Below are 23534 nucleotides of genomic sequence, written 5' to 3' on the forward strand. Positions count from 1 at the left end.
ATTTGTTCCTAGATGTTAACACTGTTTTCAGGATTAATTTAAAAGTCATCTAAAATTTTCCTTACTAAGTTTTATTCACATTTGTTCATGTTTTATTGTTGCTCCTTCATCAATTCTAAAATATTTATACATTCCCTCTTGCTCAAATTCTTTTATATCACATACGTATACATTCCCTCTTGCTCAAGTTCTTTTATATCACATTCTTATCCCAAACTGATGATGTTTTCTTGGTGCTACAGCTTTCTGCTTTAAAGGTTGCATTTGCTCATTTATCAAGACCAAATTACATTCTTATATAGTCTGAAAAAGTTTTGACTACTTGCAGTTGTGCTTTCAGTTCCTCATCTGATGAGCTATACAGTTTTAAATCATCGACAAAGAGAAGATGAGAAGTCTTTACACTTCTTTGCTTTTTGGGAGCCAAATTATAGCCATGACCTAATCTGTTAAGCAGACAGTTTAATGGGTTAAGAGCAAGGCAAAAGAACAACAATGACAGAGTCACCATGGAATACCCCCCCCCCCCCGGTTTGGATTTGTATCCCTGTGTGACGATTGGGGAGAGATGACGAAGGCTGCCAGCCTAGTCAAATAGAATTTGATATATAATTCTATCAACTGTATAAATAAACGTAAAATACAGTCTTGTGTTTTTAAATGAAAGAAAAACACTGTAAAATGTGAACTTCAAGATTGCTACAACGTTGCCCCCTTGCTGTAAAGAAAAAAACAAGTCAAGCCTTTCAAATGTGTCTTTTGAAATTGAAATGATTTTATGACATTCTTTGATCTTTAAAGTTGATTCCAGTCAGGCTGGCTGAAGACATTCTGTCTATTGTGTTTACTAAGGACTAATTGCTAGAGTGTATATGTGAAATGCCTTTTAGTGATGTATTCTCCTGTGCAGGTGTTAGCTTGCGAAATAATGTAAATGTGTAAATGGAATTTCTATTAGCCTGGGAACTCAGAGCAGGTGCCAAGATGATGCAATATGAATACTGGGAAAACCTAAGTGTCAAAAATGATGTAATCTGGGGAGGACCCAGAGACATGTTTGTTAGTGATGTTTTATAAACTGTGTCTCAGAGAGAGATAGGGGGCATTTTTGATCTTGGCAGCCAACTTACCAGCACTCTGCTTGTGCTCACATGCAAGTTTTAGCACTGTGAGTTCTTGTAGGAATAGTTAAAGCTAGTAAAGATTCATTAGGTATTTTTCTTTGAAAATCAGACCTGTCCTATTTTAAATTTCTGTGTGATCTGTGAACTCTTAGATATCTCTGTGGTGTAGTAGTTTTGTCTTGTGTTTTAATTATTTATTATTAAATATTTTTAAAACCTTCTACCTGTGGCTGGTTTGTGTAGAGATAAATTATGCTTTAGATTACATTATATATTTATAGAGTTTACTGCCTAAGCCCTTCCAATAAGCCTTAGACTGAATAGTCACATTACCATTGGATATTAATATTGCACAGTAATAATTGGACATTAATAATTGGACACCCTTTTAAGGGCCTTTTAGTAGCTGATATTTTTAACTGGGTGGTGGCAGTAATTACTACCGTATAGTCTGGGTAAAGGGGCACAGCTGGAGAATCTGTGTCAGCCTTTCCCAGGAGACAGTCTGTGAAGTTGTATACTTATCTAAAAGTGTGTCTGTGCTGTGTCAGCTACTTGGCAGGGACATGAAGCACTGGTTGGACAGAGAGGGTACTGGAGGTTCTAGCCTGCCCAGTTAGGCTGAGACCTGGACCCTATAGCTGTGCCAGTGGGGAGTCTTACTGGGGACCTGGTGAGCAAGGGAGCAGCCAGCCGCAGACTGACTGTGATCTCTGTGTGCACTTGAGGGAAATTGTACTTTACTGTGTGTGTATTAGTTATCCTTTCCTCTTCTAGGAGACTACCTCCCTGGTGTTGGTGGTGAGGATTGAGGCTCCTTGGTTGCTGGGCCAGGGCACGGTCGTCACACCCTGGAATAATAATTTGTCCTTTATCATGGCTTAACTACAAAGTGGTTTGCCACTGTTTCATGGTCACTATGATGTAGTATATCAGTACTGGGTATATCCTGTACATTTTTAAGCACTCTTTTATCCATGAATGTGGAATACTGTAAAATTCTTTTTTGAAGTCGATCCGTACCATACTTAGATTCTTCCCCTTTTTATAGTTCTCCACAGATAGGGGATCCTGATTGCAAGACAGGCCTCCTGCAGAACCCGAAGGACATCCTCAGAAAAGAAGTGCCTATGAGGCATAAAAACTGTATCACCCACACTGTCAGCTGAAGAGTGGACAGTTGAGAATGGCCAAGAGATGCCTTGTCTTCTGAGAGAACATCCACCTGGTGAGATAACTTGTGGTATAGGTTTATAGGTTAGTACTAGGCTAATTGTGAGAATCAAACCCTGCACCTTGTGTTTGCCAGGTAAACACCTTAACCATTATGCCATCCTCCCACCCCTATTGCCCCAGGCCAAGTGACAGACAAGGAGGAACCAATGATCTCTGGGCCAAAAGGGAGTCACCAAGATGATTTTGAGAGAGTCCTGCCTGATCTTGTGGAGAACTTGACATAGCAGAGGAGGGGGTGTGAAAGCGTACAGAAACATCTCTTTCCATGGAAAAGAAAGGGCATCCAAGCCAGAGGACTCTGCACTCTGCAACAGAATAAAGGAAGTTGTCTGTTCAGAGGGGAGGCTAAAAGACCTACCTGAGGAATACCCTACCGATGGACAATGCCCAGGAACACATCTCTGTGAAGCATCCGTTTGTGAGCTTGTGTTGTGGTCCCGCTCAGTCTGCTGCTAAATTATGCTCTGAAGGAATGTAAACCACCTGAAGAGTCACCTGATACTGGATAGCTAGATCCCAGTCTAGATCTAATCTGCAAAGAAGATAGAACCTCATGCCCCCTTGCTTGCTTGACATACCACATCAATGTGCTATTGTCTGTAAAAGGTTAGAGGGGCCTGGGTTGAAAGAGGGAATGAAAAGCTTGCAGAGCCAGAAGTAGAGCCCTCATCTCTTTTATGCTGATATGGTCTAACCTCGAATGAGGAAGTCAGAGACCCTGCACCTCCTGAGGCATCTATAAAAAAAGAAACTCCTGTGTGGGAAATGAGCTTGAAAAGGAAGGTCCAGAAAGAGAGACAGATGAGGAATCCACCACTGAAGCACTAGCTTGAGACAGGGAAGAAAAGGCACGTACCTCCAGGGGGTGGCAATGCTGAAGCCACAATGATTTATGGTACCACCCTCATTTGGAGCCGGGTGAGAGAGATTATGGAATGGTGGAAGCCATGAATCCCAAGACCCTGTGAATTTCCCTGGCCATGACAGAGGAAGAAAGGACTGGAAGAAGGCAATCAGTGTTATAGCTTTGGGGGCAGGAAGAGATGCCAACATGGGAACCATATGAAGCCTGTATCCTAAGAAAATATGATCCTGGGAAGGAGTAAGAACAGACTTCTGGAAATTTACGGTGAACCCACACTGTGCAACAGGTAAGTTGTAAACTGGGGATCCTAAAGCAGACTGCTGGGAGAAGGGGCTTGAATAAAACTGTCTAGATAAGGAAAAAATCTGAATACCTTGAAGCCTGCAAAAGGCAATGACAGAAGCGAGGTATTTGGAGAATACCCTTGGAGGAGTAGAGGCCAAAGGGCAAAGCAGATAACTGAAAATGCAAGGAGGGAGACAAACAAAGACTTCCTGAAAGAAGGATTGGTGGGTATGTGAAGGTATGCATCCATGAGATCCAGAGACACCAGAAAGGCCCAAGGAAGTAGAAGAGGAAACAAGGTCTGAATGGATAACATCTGAAAGGAAGGAATCTTGAGAAAGATGTTGAACAGGGAAAGAACCTGAACTGGTCTACATGTACCCTCATTTTGTGGAACCAAAAACATTCTGCAATAAAACCCCTTCCCCGTGTGGGTGGGTGGCATGCTTGAATGGTGCCCTGATCCAAGAGAGAGTGAAGAACCTCCAGGAAATGAGAAAGCTGTTACCGAAGAAGACGAGAAATCCCTGAAAAGGGAAAAAGGGATTTCCAGACTATGAAATATCCCTGATGGATAATGGAGAGAACCCAAGAGTTTGAGGCGATTCAAAGCCAATTGGAAGAGATAGGGAAAGGCAGATGGACAAGGGAACCTGGCTACGGGAAGGGTGAAGCAAATTGTCAAATCGAACCAGGCTTCTCCTAAAAAGAATGGTTCTGGGAAGCAGGAATCTGAGATGACTTAGGAGGAACCCACTGAGAACCCTTCTAGCCCTCAGTAGTAAGGTGAAATTGCTTACGAACAAAGGCAGACTTGGAATAATAGTTCCTCTGAAACTTGGGAACAGGAGAAACAAAAATATGTTTCAGCTCCTGCAAGGCTTTGTTCTTATTCTGGTGAGACTTGAATAGATCAGCAGCAGCAGCTCCCCAAAAGGCTTTTATCCAAAGGAGCATCCAAAAGCTTGGCCTTGATATAATGAGGCAAAGCCTGAAGACACAGCCAAGAATAATGTCTCATGTCTGAATCAAAGCCAGCAGCCATGGAAAGGCATCAGCTGCATCACAACTGCATTTGACTGAATTGTAGGCAACTTGCGAAGTGCAACCCAGCAAGGAATGGGCTGAAGGCTTCCTCTCAAAGTCAGGAAGGTTAGAAACCACCTTAGAAACCTGAAAAAGGAAAGTCAGAACATACCTGGTCTTATGCCTCTGGTAGTTAAATAGCGCTAAGGACAAAGTCTCAGCAGTTTAAATTTTCTTGCCCAACGTTTCCATGGCCCTACTATCCTTATCAGAAGGCAAAAACCTGGTGGTGGGCAACAACTTGTATGGCTTGTCAGAAAAGGCTGACACTACAGAAGGGTCAGCAGAAGGACATTTATAAATAAATTTGCACTCCCTCAGACATCTTATAGGACTTTTCTTTTTTGGAGCAGAAGGCTGAGAGAGTCAAGGGCTACAGAAACTGCAGAAAAGTTATCCAAAAGAGCGGCCAAAACAGGAGGAACAGCAGATGGTTTGGGACACCATCTGTAGGAGCTCATAATACCTTTTTTTGAATATCACAGACCCGAGAACAATCCCACTTAAAATAACCCGTCATAACAGCAATGATATCCCCAAAGGAGAGCTCTTCCAAAGCAGAGTCTGGATTTAAGGAATCCTCCTATGAACTGTAGCACAAAGGAGAAGGGATTTAGAAAGAATAAGTTAGGGATTCTTCCCCTGAATCTAGATCCTCATTTCAGAAATCCAATTCCCTAGGCCTCTTGACTGGAGTGGAAAACTAGGAACAGAGACGCCAAGGTGGCTTCAAGACCACTAAAGCATTAAATAAACCCTGAGTGAAATCCTGTCACTCATTTTGGGGATCCTTCACAATAGGGGAAATATGTTTTGTCTTCTGTTTCTTTTTCTGTGGATGTCCACTTGAAACACCTGGGGGGGGTGGAGTCAGACCCCTGACATGACTAACAGTAGTATGAACCTCCTCCCTAATTAAAATTTGAGGAATCCCCCTCAGTCCCTTGGATTTTAACAGCTCAGATTCCCCGCAACGTCAGGTACAGACATCTGAAAAACCTCAGAGGATGTGTGATAAGTTGGATCCATGCCGGCCTTTGATGGGGCCACAGCAAAGGAATCTGAAACAAGCACCAGGCAATCTTCAGGGCCTTCACCAGCCTCTAGGGAGATGTCCAATGGGCAAGCTGGATAGCAACCGGATCTGGCCTGACTTTTTTGCCTTTTCCTTGGAAGACAGCTGGCCCTTGAAGCAGGAGGATTCTGCTACAGCACCCTGAGCCAACAACTTAAGACACTGGTTCTCCAGATATATGTAAAAGAAGACAGATGACTACATAGGGTCTTAGGCACTAATGCCTGGCAGACAGAACACTGCATATGATCGGGTGAAGCACCCAAACAAAAAACACATTGGTCCTGATGGTCTTTAAGGGGAATCTGCTTCTCACACTGGCATTTTCCCTTTCTGAATGACATGAACACAATAACGCACAAAAAGAAAAGGAAGAGAAGAAACCCTAATAGGGCACTTATCTGAAGAAGGAAAAAAAGCTTGGTAACAGCAGAAGGGCTTTCAGACAGATGGACAATAATGGCGTTTGGACTGGTGGCAAAGAAGTTCTGAGTGTCTGTGTCCATATTTCACGTTTATGCCCTACATAATGCGTGGTGACCATGTGTGTGATGTACGGCACCTGTAACAGCTGAAGGCTTTGGTATACTGGCCAAATGTTGGGCTATCCTTGACAGGAGATCCCCTAGGTCAAAATACTGCAACAGTGATGGAAGGACATCTTCAGTTTCCCAGTAGAAGTCATAGAACACTTTAGAAAAGCCCCATAGTTGCTTAAAAGCAGTATTAAGCATACAAACACCAGAGTAGTATATTGGAATTCCCAGTGGAATCAACAGCAGCAGTCTTCTTCTTTTGGCTTTTTCACGGTTAGGGGTCGCCACAGCGGATCATCTGTCCGCTCATGACTGGCAGTGAAGTTTTACGGTGTCGAGTTGCCAGTCCGGCGGCCAACCTTCCACAGAAGGCACACATATGCACACACTCACACCTAGGGCCAATTTAGAGTGTCCAATCCACCTACTGCATGTCTTTGGGATGTGGGAGGAAACCGGAGCACCCGGAGGAAACCCACGCGACCACAGACAAGACATGCAGACTCCACACAGAAGGCATCCCAGCCGAGAATCGAACCAGAGAACCTCTTGCTGTGAGGCGGCAATGCTAACTGCTGCATCACCGTAGCTGCCCCAATCAACAGCAGCAGTAAACAGCAAAAAAAAAAGTTAAAACACACATTTAATAAAACAGAAAACAATCACAAGTATATAATATTAAAGAAGAATGGAAGTTCCCAAAGGGATCTTATCTGAGTCAGAAAGCTGTAATCCACCAATGCAGGTAAGCAAGGAGATTCAACTGAGAGTCTTATAGCTGGCAGTAAAAGACAGAATAACTGACTTTCTGTGACAGAGGTTAGGTTCCCCCGATGGAAGGTGCTTAGTCAATCTCCTATCACAGAGCAGGGGATTCTGAGCTCTGTGGATGTTTGGGCAGGCATGGAACCAACATGCCACTGAAACAATGTGAATGATGAACATTGGCAAGACAGAACACCTAAACCTGGTCTACATATAGTACAAAAACATATGCTTTCCAATTGAAGGCTATGGACAAATGCCAGATCTTGAAAACCAGTCCAACACTTTCATCTTTGATGGCACTCCCATTTTAATTCAGCAAAATGTCAATAGGAGTACATTACTTTAAAATTCAGATTACACTTTGCGGATATATTGGGTAGCTGACCTTAGGTGATATGCATCCCCCTCCCCAAAAAAAGAAGTCTCATTTGGATTTGGCACGTCTTCTGTTTTCTTAAGTATTTTACACTACATCTTACCAGGCAAGAAAACAAGTATCATTAGATTATTTCTTTATTTAGAAGAACTGCACTGACTTTTTGTCACCAAAGCCAGCAGTAACTGAAGTCATGTCAAACTGCAGTGTTACAAATAACATGTTCAGGTACAAACAAATTACTCTGGGATGCAGTATACACATTCTTCAAGACTGTCTTAAGACTCATTAACAGAATCTATACTTGAATCATTTTCAGAAAGGCATAATTTACATTTTACTTGTTAAAACTAGGTAAAATATACTTTTTCAATAATCTGATAAAAATCCTATATCACTAAAACTACTGCAAAAATGGAACTTGGTAGTACAACAAAGCGAAGCGTTTCACTACCAATATCAGCAAACCCACTTTTATCAATGCATGCTAATAATAGGTTTGGTAAATGTGGGAGAATGAATAACTACTGTGCAATGACGAGGTTTAGAATTTCTTTGGTCATTAATATGGGTTACAAAGGCCACAACGCAAGGCTGCATGGACAGCTCTTCTACCTAACATGAAACAAGAGAGGAACAGAACACTGTTCTTGGCACTAGATATGGTAGCAGCATTGCCAGGAATAATAAAACTATGAAGCAGTGCAAAGTAAGATAAAAAGAGTGACCCTGTGCATATAGCACCTTTTTGTAGTTTGTTTACAATTAATTTTGTGTATAAATAGCTTTTAACATGTTCTTTAATACACATGGCTAAACATTTTTACTTCAACTGACCAACATCTAATTCAAAAACATTTTATTAAGCAGCAAGGCCATTATTCTCCTTCTCAGCTGGGCATCTCAAAACAGAAATCATTCCTGAAGCCAAAAATTAATTTTTAGGTCAAAGAGCAGGACTTAGACTGGTGCCAAGAGAGAACATAATAAAATATTTTATTTTTATATCCTGAGTCAGTTTCAGTCATTTCATTGGACGGGATAGGTTACTGCAAATTTACAATCTCACTAGTCTGTATGTATACTGTTCAGTGTATGAAGTCAAAAAAATCCTAGCTATTTCAGGAAAACAGAGACAGTGACACACTTTACGCACAGCTTACTGACCACTATTAAAATGAGTTTTAAGGTCTATATACAAAGGCACATTATGGTATAATAAAGAGTTTTAAAGCTCTTGCCATTGGTTTAGCAAAAAATGGAAAACACAGTCTGTTGTGATACAGTACAAAACGGATACTGGTGTAGAAATATTTACTAAGTGCCAAAATAATGCCTTCTTGTGTCTGTACACAACTTCAGGTTTAAAGTCGCTAACAACTTCCCTAATCCAGTACCACATGAATACTGTACACCAAGCCACCACCCTTGGCAAAAAAAATAAATTATTATGTAATCTTCTTTTGCATTGTCGTGTTCTGTGTTGCTGTCTGAGTTTTGTTTTTCATCGATCCACCCACAGGAATGTTCATATGGGCAGAGGCCTGTAAGAATTACAGCAGAAAATTATTGTTAGTGGATTTTAAAAGTAATGACATGTTTTTCTCAAAGAATGCATTACTCCTCACTCAAATATTTTCCCTACAAAACTGATGCACAATATTCAAACAACCTATTATCTAAACTCTAAATCAAAAGGGGAAAACATCAACTTTCAAAATTACAGTTTTATTGTAACAGAAAGAACTACTTTATTAAAAAAGGAAACCCACCACCACATCATGATCACAAATACTGAAAAGTATTAATATTTTACATACAATGAGAACATTAATTCCCCGATTAAAACTTTTAACACATTAGAAAGAATGGAAACAGCATGCTCAAAGTAATTCTGAATCCTAGTACACTTGTGTACAATCCTTCCATAATAGTAGGTGTCCCTCTCTTCACTCTTGCAGTATTATTTACCCAAGGGATCTCCTGCCAAGGATAGCCCAACATCTGGCTAGTATACCAAAGCCTTTAGTACTTATAGGCATCATACTGTCACATGTATGCTCCCTGCACAAAGCATAGGGCAAAAAGTTTATTTATTTGACATTTGTTTACAGGGAAAGTCCGACTAGGACAGAGCCTATTTTCAGTGGAGGCCTAGGGAGAAACGTTTCAGAAGCATACCTTTATAAGTGGACATATGGACGCGCACACTCAGAACTGGAAAAGCCCCAGGAAGAACAAAATGTTTTTGGGGACAAGGAAGAACATGTGCATCCAGAAGGAGCAAAAGGAGAAAAAACCCTTGGCCAGGACAGTAAGAAAGAATAAGGCTAGAGCAGGGCAGGCTGAAGGGAGGGAGCAAATACTCAACATGGAAGAGAAGGACCTCTACACTTATAGTAAGATTTTACACAGCTGTACTATGTCCTTCCACATCACTGCTGCAGTATTCTTTACCTAAGGGAGAGCACAGAAACTCAAGAAGAAGCATGGGAGGAGGAAGGCATAGAACCAGCTCTCAAGAAACCCATGCAGGATAGCACTGACAAAGACAGCCCTTGCCCTGGAAATAACATCCAACTTGTAATGCTTTGTGAGGGTATGAACAAAGGACCAAGTAGCGGCTTCAAGGATGGAAATGATATCCCGCTTCTTGAAAAAAAGCACCAGAGGAGCAGGCAACAACCCTGGCAGAATGAGCCTTTACTGATGAGGAATGATATTTTCAATAAAAGGAATAACAAAAATAAATGGCCTTAGAAATCCAGGAAGAGATGGGTTTGCTTAAAACAGCCAAACTCAAAGACCTGGGATGAAAGGAAACAAAGCTGTTCAGACTTGCAAAATTGCCTTTGTTTTATCCAAATAATAATACCCGAGCTGTCTATGCAGAGGCAAGGTGTAAAAGAACATTCTCACTGGCAGACTGTGGTGAAGGAAAAAAGGAAGAAAGGTGAATAGACTGATTAAGGTACAACTCATTAACTGCCTTAGGCATAAAAGAAGGATTAGTCTGAAGACATACCCTTGTCTCTGAAAAACTGAAAAATGAGGAATAGCTATGAGACCCTGAAGTTCAGACAGTCTCTTGACTGAATAAGAGTCAACATAAGATCAGTCTTCCAAGTACAATTTTGCAAGTAAGGTGAACTGACTGTTTCAAAAGGAACCAGAGTCAGTTTTTCAAGTACAAAACTGAGGTTCCTAGAAGGCAAAATAGGCTTCCTGGGAGGCCTGATATAAAGAATGCCTTTAAGAAATTGCTTGATCTCAAACTGAGAGGCCAAAGGAGGATTCAAGAGTAGACAAATGTGAGCTTTAACTGAAGAATATGCCAACCCACAATGGAGCAGATCACAAATATGAGAGAGAAACAGAGGAAACCCAACAATAGGGGAATCTTGATGGTGAGTCAGGCACCAGACAGAATTTTTTTTCCATTTGGACAAGTATGATTTGCTAGTAGTGGGTTTTCCGGCCTCCTGCAGAACCCGAAGCACGTCCTGAAAAAAGAGGAATCAAAACTTTATCACCCACACTGTTATTTGAAGAGTGGACAAGTGAGGATGGATAAGATATCTCTTGTCTTCTGTAAAAAGATCCAAAAAGTGAGGTAACTTGTGGTGATTGCCCTTGGCCAAGTGACAGAAAAGGGGAACCAATGCTGTCTGGGCCAAAAGGAAGTTACCAGCAAGATTTCTGGAGAGTCCTGCTTGATATTGTGCAGAACTCGTGGCAATGGGGGGTGGGGGGCATACAGAAACATTCCCTCTCAAGACAGGGCATCCACTTTGCAAGTCAGAGGACTTGGTACTCTTGAACAGAATATAGGAAGTTGTCTATTCAGCGGGAATGCAAAAATATCTACCTGAGGAATACCCCACTGATGGCCTGTCCAGAAACAGCTCTGTGAAGCATCCATTTGTTAGACTGTGTTCTAGACCTGCTCAATGAGTCTGCCACTAGGATTGCACTCTGAAGGAATGTAAATCGCCTGAAGAGTCACTTGATAACTAACAGCTAGATACCATGCCTGAAGAGCTAATCTGCAAAAGAGATAGGACCTTGTAACTCCCTGCTTTTTGACATACCATATTACAGTGATACTGTCTGTGAAGGCTTGAGCGAGCCGGGTTGGAAAAGGGAAAGCTTGCAGAGCCAGAAGCAGTGCTCTCACTTCTTTGCAGTGATATGATCTGACCTCCAATGAGGAGGCCAGTGACCCTGAACCTTTCAAGGGCCACAAGAAGCCCCTGACCCAAAGTCTGAGGCATCTGTGAACAGTTCCTGGGAAAGAATTGCAGCCTGAAAGGTAAGCCCCAGATTGAGAGAGAGTTGTTGAATCTACCGCTGAAGCTCGAGTTTGAGACAATGAAGTAAAGGAATAGGGAGCTCCAGAGGGTGATAATGTTGAAGCCACATTGAATTCAGGTACCAGTGTAACTTCCTCATATACAGCCTGGCGAAAGGAAGCATGGGAATAGTGGAGGCTATAAACGCCGAAACCCTGAGAAATTCCCTGACCATGACAGAGAACAGACAACAGAGGAAGGAGAGCCTGGCAAAAGATGGTCAGAGGCAAAATGTTGAGAGCAGAAACAGAAGCCAACAGGAGGACTGTCTGAAGCCTGCACCCCAGAAACTTATGATCCTGTGAAGGCATTAGAACAGATTTCTTGAGATTTATTGTGAACCCAGACTTTGCAAGATAAGTGGTAAAGTGGAGATTTCACAACAGACTGCTGGGAGAAGGAGCCTGAATGAGCAGGTCATCCAGATAGGGGAAAATCTGTACTCCTAGAAGCCTGCTAAAAACAATGACAAGAGTGAGACATTTGGTGAATACCCTTGGGTCAGTAAAAAGGGAAAAGCAGAGAAAGTACAGTTGTGTACACTTACCATAAAATGAGATGTTCGAATGTATTCACTGTTGCAGTCATCACCTGTGGGTTATCCCTGCTGTGGTAGCCCTCGGCCGGCCCGAATACCAGAGTCAATGTTTTTCTGCTTCGGCTGCTGTCACTTGCTGCCTGACGTCAGGTTGTCAGTGCTATAAAAGAAGGCAGCCGACGCCATCACATCAGTTTTTCTTGCCCTAACCAGTCAGATCCCCAAGTAAATATGGCAAAGTGGTCCTGGTGGCTAAAAACCACCGTTAGAAACTTATGTCTCCCTAAAGAAAGAAGATACAAGGGGGAAGGAGAGTGGGAAACCAGGTCTGCAACAGTGAATACACTCGAACATCTACATTTATGGTAAGTGTACACAACTGTACTATGTTCGTGTTTCACTGTTACAGTCATCACCTGTGGGAGGATTCCCAAAGCTGAGGAGAGGGGTGGTAGGATTAGTAAGAGACCTAGGAATGGATCAGCATGTCCTGCAGAAGGAAACCCCGCCCTAGCCTTAGAAAAATAGAGGTAGGTAGTAATGCTTGGCAAAGGTATGGACAGAAGTCCAGGTGGCAGCTTCCAATGTCCCTGGTGGGAACTCCTCTGAGGAATGCTGTGGAAGTGGAGGCTGCCCTAGTGGAATGGGTTTGAATAGACGTGAGGGGGGGAGGGGTCCCATGCAATCTGTAGCAGAAATGGATACAGTGTGATATCCATTTGGAAATGGTTTGTTTGGAATGGGCTTCCCCTCTGCCCCTGGGGCAAAGCTGACAAGTAGTTGGTCTGTTTTCCTGAAGGGTTTAGTATGGCCCATCTAGTATCTGAGCTGTCTGTGCACGTCTAGTGAGTACAGAATTCTTTCCCCCTTGTTTTGATGGTTAGGAAAGAAGGTGGGTAGATGTATGGCCTGATTGAGAGTTACATTAGATAGCATCTTGGGCATAAAGGAGGGATTAGTCCTCGGGGAGACCCTGTCTGCATGGAAGATGAAGGGCTCAATGGCCATCAGTGCCTGAAGTTCTGAAACCCTTCTGGCTGAGGTGACAGCTAGGAGAAAAGCAGTCTTCCAGGAGAGGCACCTTAGTTCTGCTGAAGCAACAGGTTCAAAGGGTGGTAAAGTTAGTTTTTCCAAAACATAATTCAGGTCCCAGGCTGGAGTGGGTGGCCTTCTGGGAGGTCTGATATTAGAAACCCCTCTGAGGAATTGTTTAATCAAAGGATGTGAGAACAGGGGCTGTTCTGTATCAAAATGAGCTGAAATGGCTGAGGCGTGGATTTTAATAGAGGAGAAGGAGAGGCCACTATTAAGTAGCTCCGCTAGGTAGTCCAGGATAAGAGGGATGGGAAGGTTGTGCGGTATTACCCCTTCTGGACTGGCTCCAGGAGCAGAATCTTTTCCATTTTCCGGCATAAGATGTTCTGGTGCTGAGCCTTCTGGCCTCTGTGATAATGTCTAGGACCTGTTTGCCTTTAGAGTATTAGCCATACTAATAGTTTGAGAGTCTGCAAGTATGGGTGCAGCATCCCCCCCCCACCTGAGTTAAGAGGTCTGAGATCAGGGGAAGCTGCAACGTCAGGCTGCACAGTAAGGGGTACCAATGTTGTCTAGGCCAATCTGGAGCAATGAGGATGGCCTTTGGTCTTTGCGTACACAAAGAGGGTGTTCCAGGGGAAGGTCAAGGCATCCACCTTCCATGCTAGGTGGTGATACTCCCTGGTACAGAATTTTTTCAGCTGATGGTTGAGATGTGAAGCAAAGAGATCCACCTCTGGAATCCCCCACGCCAGAGTGATTTGTAAAAACAATTTTTATATGGAGCTGCTATTCATGGGGGTCCAGTAAGTTTCTACTTAAATGGTCTGCCACGGTGTTGTTGATCCCTGGTAGGTACTGGGCTATCAGGTGTAGTCCCATGGAAGAGGCCGTCAGCCAGAGGTTCATGGCTAGTCTGCACAGAGGGCAAGATTGGGTCCCTCCCTGTTTGTTGATGTACCACATTACTGTAGTGTTGTCCGTTTTGATCAGGAGAACCCCAGGCTTGAGATGGGGTTTGAAGGATGACAGAGCCTTTTGTACTGGTATCATTTCCTTCTGGTTGATGTGTAAGGGAAGGTGCAGGGCATCCCAAAGACCTTGGGTGCACCTGCCTTCTAGGTGAGCGCCTCAAGCTATGTCTGAGGCGTCGGTGGTAATGGTCTGCCCGGTTGGGTGGAGGGTGAAGGAACGACACTTGTTCTGGGTACAGGCCCCCGCCTACCAGATTAACTTGTCCTTTATACAGGGGATCAGAGGGAGTGAGTGCTGACTCCAAAGGTTCTTTAGGTACCACTGAAGTTTTCTCATGTAAAGCCTGGCCAGAGGAATTAGAAAGACGCAGGTGACTTCTGGACGCTAGCTGGGTAAAATAGAGAGGCAGGAAGCTCTGGTTTTCTGGGGATAGGAAGGCCATTTGGGATGCTGTGGCCAGCAGTGCTCCCAAGAAAATGATCTTCCTGTAGGGTGTTTGCTTTGATTTCTTCTCGTTGATGGTGTACCCTAAGGAGTTTAGGAGGGTTTTGACAAAGAGGAGGTTCTTGAGGTGCTTTTCTTTGCAGTCTGCCTGAATGAGGCAGTTGTCCAGATAAGGGTAAATCTGTATATTTTTCTGTCTGCAGAAGGCTATGGCTGGTGCCAAGCATTTGGTGAATACCCTGGGAGCAGTAGATAAGCCAAAAGGTGGTGGCAGAGAGCTGAAAGTGTTGTGAGCCTGCTCTGAAGCGAAGGAATTTCCTGCAGGAGTCCCTTATGGGGATGTGGAGGTAGGCATCTTTTAGATCTAGGGTAACTAACCAGGCATTTTTTGTCAGCATAGGCAGCTGCTGCAAAGTTAGCATTTTGAATATGGGGACCACCAGGAAAGTGTTCAGAATGGATAGATCTAGGATGGGGTGTCAAGTGCCCTCTTTTCTGGGAACAAGGAATAGTCTGGAATAAAATCCTTTGCCTGTTTGATCTGCGGGGACAGGTTCTACTGCCCCTTGGGATATGAGAGTATGGACTTGTTTCAATACCTCTACCCACTGATTTGGAGGCAAGTCTGGGTACCCTCTTAGAATTGGGAGTTCGTTGAAGGAGAATTTGTATCCCTGAAAAATGATCTTTAAGACCCATTGGTCCTTTGTTACAAAAAGCCAATTTTCTTTGCAGAGGGAAAGCCTTCCTCCTACTTTTGGTGAGTGAAAAGAGGGCGGGGGGAGAGGGAGTCATTGAGAGTTTTTGCCATAGAGGGATGGCTTAGAACTCCCTGCCCTTGGAGTGGAAGTGGTCCACTGTTTGGTTCTCTGCTGTCCCTGGGATTGGAGTCTGGGTGGTCTGTCCCTGCGGGGCTTACCTTGCCCCCGTCTGCTAGGTGCGGGAAAGCACCAGTGTTTTGAGGGAAAATTCCTGCTGAACCTAGGAGGTTGCACCTAAAGGAAATCTTTTACTGTTTGCATAGATTTTGCTTTGTTTTCCATCTTTTTAAACACCTCTTCTGCTTTTACTCCAAACAAGCGGTCCTTATCAAAGGGTGCATCAAGTAATTTAGATTTGACATGATCAGGGAGAGGTTGTTCCTTCAACCATGCATGTCTCCTACTGACAGATCCTGACACTGCTGTCCTGCTTGAAACTTCTAGGACATCATATCCACAGTGTAATGAGTGATTAGCCACTTGACAAGTACAGTGCAATAAATCTGCTAACTCTTTCGAATTGGCACAGTCGGGTAAGGCTGAAATCTTTTGTTTTAATAGTTCCAGTGTGTTGTTGATATTTTAACACGTGGAACTGACAGTTGAGTGCTCTGATAGCTAAGGTTGCAGAGGTGTATACTTTTTTACACCATCTGTCCAGAGCTCTGGAGTCCTTGTCAGAAGGAATAGGATTCTTTGCAGAGCTAGCCTTAGCTCCTTTTGTTCCCTGTGTAATGACCTCTGGGTCTGCAGCAGGATTTCTGTACAGGTATTTGTGAGAATCTGGTACTCTGTAATACCTGTCAGGATTTCTGGGAGCAGGTGGGAGGGTATCAGGAGTTAAGTTGGATTCATGGAAGACATCATCAACTACCTCTAAGTGGAAACGTTTCCTGAGGGTGTAAAGGGTTTCCCCAAAGGAAAGATCTTCTGGTGGGAAGGCGGAAGAAATGGATTCCTCTGCATCTGAATCCTCATAGGCAGTCAGAGGTTGTTGTCCTCTTCAAAATCTGAATAATCAGACTCCTCAGAATCCTGTTCTGTCAGTACTTCAGGAGAAAGGTCTCTTTTTTTTAGAAGGTATGGCCTGACTACCCCTGATCCTCCGCCATTTTAAGCATTTGAGCTTGGGGAGGTGAAACAGGAGTAAAATGGTGGCTAGAGGTAGTTTTCCCAGCAGTGGCCTTGTTTCTAGGCCTAAGAGTATCCATCGGTCTGACAGAAATGGTAGTCGGAGGAGAAAACATTGTTTTTTGTCTAGATTCGGTAGTGCGGAAAACCTCCTTGGAAGTTGGTGCCTGCGTCGTGGCTCTGGATCCAACCAAGGCAGAGACAACCAAAAGCTTGGGAGAAGAAGATGTTTGCGGCATACCGGACTCCAAAAGGGTCTCACAGTAGAGGCCTGCGAAGGTATCAAATTGGGCATCGGGGTCTGCAAAGGCACCTCACTGAATTCTGGAGAACTGACCTGGTTAGCGGTAGAGTCATGGGAAGGCTTAGCCTTGTGTGGTCTGTCTCTATCTTTATCTTTAGGTTTTTTCGGAATGTCTACGGATGGTTGCCTGATTGACACCATTTTGGAATGTGAAGACTGAAGATGAAAATACCTGGCTACAATAAGAGATCTACGACGAATGGTTCTCGCGTTGAAGAGGGCACAGAATTGGCAATGGGGGATGTCATGGTCTGGGCCTAAACAAGTGACGCAGTATGAATGGAAGTCTCTGTGTGGTATTTGCTTTCCACAGGCGAAACAATTGTTAACTTTTTTGGACATCGGTTAGTGCAAGAAACAAGGATCCCCAATGAGGTACTAAGCTTTAGACATTTCCAGCTGTAATTCAAACTCTGGTAGTGACCTACCAGCACACTTGTGAACTACTTCTGCTACGGGCTCCACGGCAAGAAATACTGATGTAATGGCACTGGCTGCTCTCCTTTATAGCACTGACAACCTGACGTCAGGCAAGCGACAGCAGCCGACGCAGAAAAATATTGACTCTGGTATTCAGGCCCACAGGTGATGACTGTAACAGTGAAACAGGAAGAACATCTGAAAATGAGAGGAAGAAACAGAGAAATGTAAGCATTTCTTAAACACAGGGTGAATGGGGACGTGAAGGTATGCATCCTTGAGGTCCAGAGAAACCAAGAAGGCATGGGAAGGAAGAGGAGGAAACAGGATCTGAAGAGACAGCATCCAGAAAAAGGGACCTTGAGAAAGGTGCTGAGCAGAGAAAGTTTCAGAATTGGTCTCCAGGTACCATCCTTCTGAAGAACCAAACACATTCTGCAGTAAAACCCCTTTCCTATTTGGGAGGGTGGAACAGGCTGAATAGTGCCCTGATCCAAAAGGGACTGCAAAACCTCCACGAAAGGAGGAAGTTGTTCCAGAGGAGGTTGTGGAATGCCTGAAAAGGGTGTAATTGATTTCCAGACTATGAAATACCCCCTGATGAATGCTAAAGACAGCACCTGGGAGCCCAAGGAGATCAGATGCCAATTAGGAAGAGAAAGGCGGAGAGACAGGAGAACCTAGGAGAAGGGAAGAGAAAGCCAAATGTCAAATGGAGACAAGCCTATCTGGAAAAGAAGGCTTCTTAGATGAAGTTGTCCAACTGGATTTAACAGGGGGAATATGCCTAGACCCCTTCTTACCCTTGGGAGGTGGATGAGGCTTGCCCAGAGACAGATTTAAAAGGGCAACTACTCTAATTTGGGAATAGGGGAGAGAAAAATATGTTTGAGTTCATGTAAGGCCTTACCCCCACACTGGGGGTCTGCAGCAGCTGTCCCAAAACAATTTCTGCTACCCAAAGGGGCATCCAAAATCTTGGTTTTAGTATCAGGTAAAGCCTGCAGATGTAACCAAGAATAATGCCTCATCACAGAACTAAAGGCAGCAGCTCTGGAAGAGTCATCAGCTGCATCACAGCTGCATTTTAAGCAGTGACAGGTGACATGAGAAGTGGACCTAAGCAGGAAGGTCACAGCTACCAGAGAAAGAAGAGCCAAAACATACCTGGGCCTGTGGGTTTGTTAATTAATAGCCCTAAAAGACAAGGTGGCAGCAGTATACACTTTTTTACACAGTCTTTCCACAGCTCCACTGTCCTTATCCGAAGGAAGGAGCTTTGGAGATGGCAAAAGCTTAGAAGGCTCATCAGAGGAAACTGAAACCACTGAAGATCAGCAGAATGTAGTAATACAAAAAATTGCAATCCTTAGGCACCTTGCAGAACCGGTCAGGCTTCTTAGCAGCCATGGGGCTGAGAATCAGGAGACACAGAGGCAGCAGAAAAGGCGTCCAAAAGGGCTGTCAAAACAGGAGAAACGGCTTAGAAAACTCCATTTGTAAAAGTTTGTAAAACATTTTTTGAATGTCATCAACCTGGGAGCAATCCCACTTGAAGTAGGATAATTCTTCCAAGGGGAAGCCTGGGCTCAAAGAATTCTCTTCCTCTGAACCACAGTCTAGAGGGGAAGGAATTTGAGAGGAGTAAACAAGGGATTTCTCTCCAGAGTCCAAGTTCTCATCTAAGGAGTCTGATTCCCTAGGCCTTTTAACAAGAGTGGAAGACCAAACAGGAGCAAGGGACTGACATCCCTTGAAGAGGCTTCAAAGGTATCAATGCACTGAACAGACTCGAGTAAAATCCTGCCATTCATGTTGGGATCTTCCACCTGAAGGACTCTCAGTGGTTCAGACCCTTGGCAGATTTCTATAATAGTAGTACGAATCACCCCCCTCACTAAAATCTGAGGAACACCCCCTCGGTCCCTCAGAAATAAATCAGCCAAGATTCACCATCACTGTCCAGAATAGATGTTGGAAAAGCCTCTAAACATGCGCAAATTCGGATCCATGTTGGCCTCCAATAGGGATGTGGCAGGAGAAACTGAGGCAAGCAGTGGGTGATCTTCAGGGCTTTCCCTAGCTTCTAGAGAGATGTCTGGGGGAGGCTGGACAGCAACCAGATCAGACCTAGTTTTTTTCGCCTTCTTCTCAGCAGACGGCTGACCCTCAATACAGGAGGATTCCTCCACAACATCCTGAAACAACAGTTTAAGCCATTTGTTCTCAAGGTTTATGGATAAGGAAGACAAGTGATTACAAAGGATCTTAAGGACAAATGTCTGACAGATGGGAGAATTAGGTATGGTCGTCGAAAACACCTAATCAAAAAAGACACTGGTTCCGATAGTCTTTATGAGGAATTTGCTTCCCACACTGATGTTTTCCCTTCTTGAATGACACGAGCACAAGTACACTATAATGAAAAAAAAATAGAGAACAAACACCAGTGGGCACTTATCTGATGACAGCTTGGTAACCACCACAGTAAAAGGTCATTCAGACCGATATTTGATTTCGGCATCCAGAATGCCAGCAAAGAAGTTGTGAGCACTTGCGTCCACATGTCACCTTACAGGTGTGACATATAACGCCTATAAGATCTAAAGGTCTTGGTATACTGGCCAGATGTTGGGCTATCCTTGGCAGGAGATCCTTTATGTAAAGAATAGTGCAACAGTGATATGGAAGGACATCCATATTACCAACTTCTGAACAACACTGACTAGCTGATGTGTGAAATCTGTCACTTGTGATAACACAGCAAAAAAGAGTTTGAAGTTTTGCAGTCAAGCATATACATTTAAAATGTTTTACTGACTCTTATCTACAACGAGCCAGCTGTCAAAAGTTACATTGTTTTCTTATGGCCCTAAAAGTCTGAAAAGTAGTCACCCTTGGCAGCCTACCTGATGCTACATGTTGTAACAAACACCAGAAAGAAATAATGAAATAATTCAAGATTTCACAAAAAGTCAAACTGGTGTATAAAGAAACAGCTTCAGGGAAAAAATATCAATATCTAACATTTAAATTGTTTTCCTTGGATTTGAAAGTCAAAGGGGCTGGATTACATAGAAGGAAAAAAGCCTTTGTAATGAGACCCCCCCCTCTCCCAATATTTAAATAGATCTATCTTGCTTTCTTTTATTTGTCTAGTTAGTTATTTATTTATTTTTTGGCAATTTTAAGGCCTAAATGCAAGGCCATCTTTGCAACACATGACATCCTCAATGTGCCAACCTGATCTCTATGCAAGTCCAGTTGTAAACTTGCTGTCCATGGTAACAAGCTCCCCTCCTTAAAACAGCTAGTTGGATTGAACTGTTTAATGGAGGCCTTAACTTCTTCACACTGGACTGCTCCCTGTCCAGAGGAGTCTACCACATCTCCTTAAATGGCGATGCTACCCAAGCAAGCATGCTAAATGTGACCAGCATTCTGAACTTTGGATTCCACTGGAACTTCAAAGAATGGTCACACCCCCATTCCAGTATATCATCCACAATCGTTCTGCAAATAGAAGTAGGCAGGCTAAGCCTCATCAAGTCTCTACCCCACCATGCCAGCTGCAAATGGTGCCCTACCTTCATTGACCAAGCCTATCACTAAGCTGCCTGATGAGGTTTCTTGATTGTGGGGCCCAAACACTTAGATAATGAGGAAGATCTTTGTAGCTTCCTGTGACAGGCACAGTTGCAGTAGGCATTTAGAGTAAGCCAGTGACATGCACTACACAACCCCAGTATGTACAATAATATTTGTCTGGGTTTGAATCTTCCAATTTCACTTGTGGGGAATGCTTCAGGGATGCTGGCATAGAAAGCATTAGCTGCATGGATATCAGCCTTACCAACATTAACTCTGATAATGCTTGAGTACAAAAATAATGGCTCATGAATGCCATGGTTACAGTCAGTGGTGCTTCACAGGTCATGGTCATTGCTGACATTTCTATGGGGGAGCATTGACACCAGGTAAGATGGGAATGCCAGAGTGATAAGCAGACCTTGAAAGCACAGGGTTGCAAACTGCATCGGTGTAAGTGGCACTGAGTACTGAATCTGAGTCAGCAATGGTACTGCATTGATGTGGTAAAAGAAAATATGAAACAGACCCCCCTAAGGTCACCACTGGTGGTGCCAGTCTCAACAATTGCAGCCTTGGTATTAAGGCTGCAAATGCTGTGCAGCTGGGATTGCAGGACTGGGGTCTATAGTGGAATCAAACATGAAATTTGTGACTTTGCAAAACTATTTGGCACCCCTAAATACAGGTAATGAGAGACAGTACAGTTGTGTCCACTTACCATAAATGTAGATGTTCGAGTGTATTCACTGTTGCAGTCATCACATCTAGGTTATCTGCCTGCAGGTAGCCCTCAGCCGGCCTGAATACCAGAGTCTTGGATTCCTGCGTCGGATGCTCTCTCTTCTTCCATGACGTCAGGTTGTCAGGGGTATAAAACATGCAGCTGACGCCATTACATCAGTTTTTTTCTTGCCCCAGATGTCAGGTGCCCCCACAATGGGAAGCAATTATATGTTATGGTACACCTCCATCAAAAAAGCAAATACACCAGAAAACTTAAATACACTAAACAAGAAGGAAAGGTAGAGCCAAGAGAAACCAGGGGGCTGGAGGTAGAGAGCATTAGAGCCAGCTATTAAGCCCTGCAAGACCGCAGTGGCAAAAAACAGGCATGTGGCAATGCTTGGTGAAGGTATGTACAGAGCTGCAGGTAGCAGCTTCTAGGATGTCCCTGGTAAGGGACTCCTCTGAGAAAGGCTGCAGAGGTAGATGCAGCCCTGGTGGAATGTGATCTTATCCCCTGTTGGATAGGTTTTCCATGGTGCTTGTAGCAGAAATGAATGCAATCGGCAATTCAATGCAATTTAGAAATGGTTTGCTTTGAAATGGCCTTCCCCTCTGCCCCTGCAGCAAAGCCAACTAGCAGCTGTTCAGATTTTCTGAGAGGCTTAGTCCTGTCCAAATAAAATCTAAGTTGTCTGTGCACGTCCAAGGAGTGCAGAATTTGTTCTCCTTTGTTTTGTGGATTAGGGAAAAAGGTAGGCAAATGAATAGACTGATTTAGGGCCACACTAGACACAACCTTGGGCATAAAGGAAGGATTGGTCCTGAGGGGAAACCCTGTCTGCATGGGGAAACCCTGTCTGCATGGAAGATAATGAAGGGTTCCACTGCCATGAGGGCCTGTAATTCAGACACTCTTCTTGCTGAAGTCATGGCTAGAAGGAAGGCTGTTTTCCAGGAAAGGAATTTCAACTCTGCAGTTGCAGCTGGCTCAAAGGGAGGGAGAGTGAGCTTTTCCAATACAAAGTTAAGGTCCCAAGCTGGAGTAGAGGCTCTCCTGGGGGGGTCTTATGGTTTTGGTCCCTCTAAGGAATTGCTTTAGCAGGGGGTGAGAGAAGAGAGGTGGCTCAGTATTATAATATGCTAAAATGACAGAGGCATAAATTTTAATTGACGAGAAGGATAGGCCCTTGTGGAGCATTTCTGTTAAGTACTGAAGAATATGAGGTAAGATGGGCACCGTTGTGCCCATCCCCTGAGTCTGGCTCCAGGAACAGTATCTTTTCCACTTTTTAGCATAGGATTTTATAGTACTAGACCTCCTTGTCTCCAGAATGACATCTAGCACCTGATTACTGAGGGATGCTATTGGAGAGCTCAAGAAATTAGCCAGGCTGCAAGGCTCAAGGTTTGAAGCTGAGGGTGCAGAATCTGGCCCGCCTGCTGGGACAGCAGGGAAGGGGTCTGAGGCAGGTGCCATGGTTCCAGCAGTGTCATACTGTGCAAGAGGGGGTACCAGTGCTGGCGTGGCCAGTCTGGTGCAATCAGTATTGTCCTTGGCTTGTCCTGTTTGATCTTTAGCAGAACCTTTGAGAGGAGAGGAGAGGAGAGGCAGCGGGTGAAAGGCATAAACCAAGAGGCTTTCCCAGGTAAAGAACAGGGCATCCACTTTCCAAGCTTGACTGTGGGAAGAACTTGTGCAGAATTTGTCCAATTGGTAGTTCTGAGGGGAGGCAAACAGGTCTACCTCTGGAGTCCCCCATTTGTTCCTCAAGAGGTTGAATGTTTTTGGTTCCAGTTTCCATCTGTGTGGGTCCATGAGATTTCTGCTTAGGTCTTCTGCCAGTGAATTTAGCTTGCCTGGCAGGAATTGAGCTTGTAGGTTCATAGGTTGGTACTAGGCTATCGG

General features: G+C 43.9%; 1 protein-coding gene across 1 annotated transcript in view; it reads right to left on the reverse strand.

Annotated features, from left to right (window-relative positions):
• Positions 1 to 7475: 7475 nt before the first annotated feature.
• Positions 7476 to 23534, reverse strand: part of ATL3 (atlastin GTPase 3) — a 1114372-nt gene continuing 1098313 nt past the window's right edge. Inside the window, exon 16 of the mRNA XM_044075127.1 lies at positions 7476 to 8895. Within this exon, the coding sequence (XP_043931062.1) occupies positions 8800 to 8895 (96 nt within the window). The 3' untranslated portion in view covers positions 7476 to 8799. The remainder of the gene's footprint in view (positions 8896 to 23534) is intronic.

The sequence above is a fragment of the Protopterus annectens genome, chromosome 6.part0 (assembly GCF_019279795.1).
Source record: "Protopterus annectens isolate FY-2018-M chromosome 6.part0, PAN1.0, whole genome shotgun sequence".
NCBI lineage: Eukaryota > Metazoa > Chordata > Ceratodontiformes > Protopteridae > Protopterus > Protopterus annectens.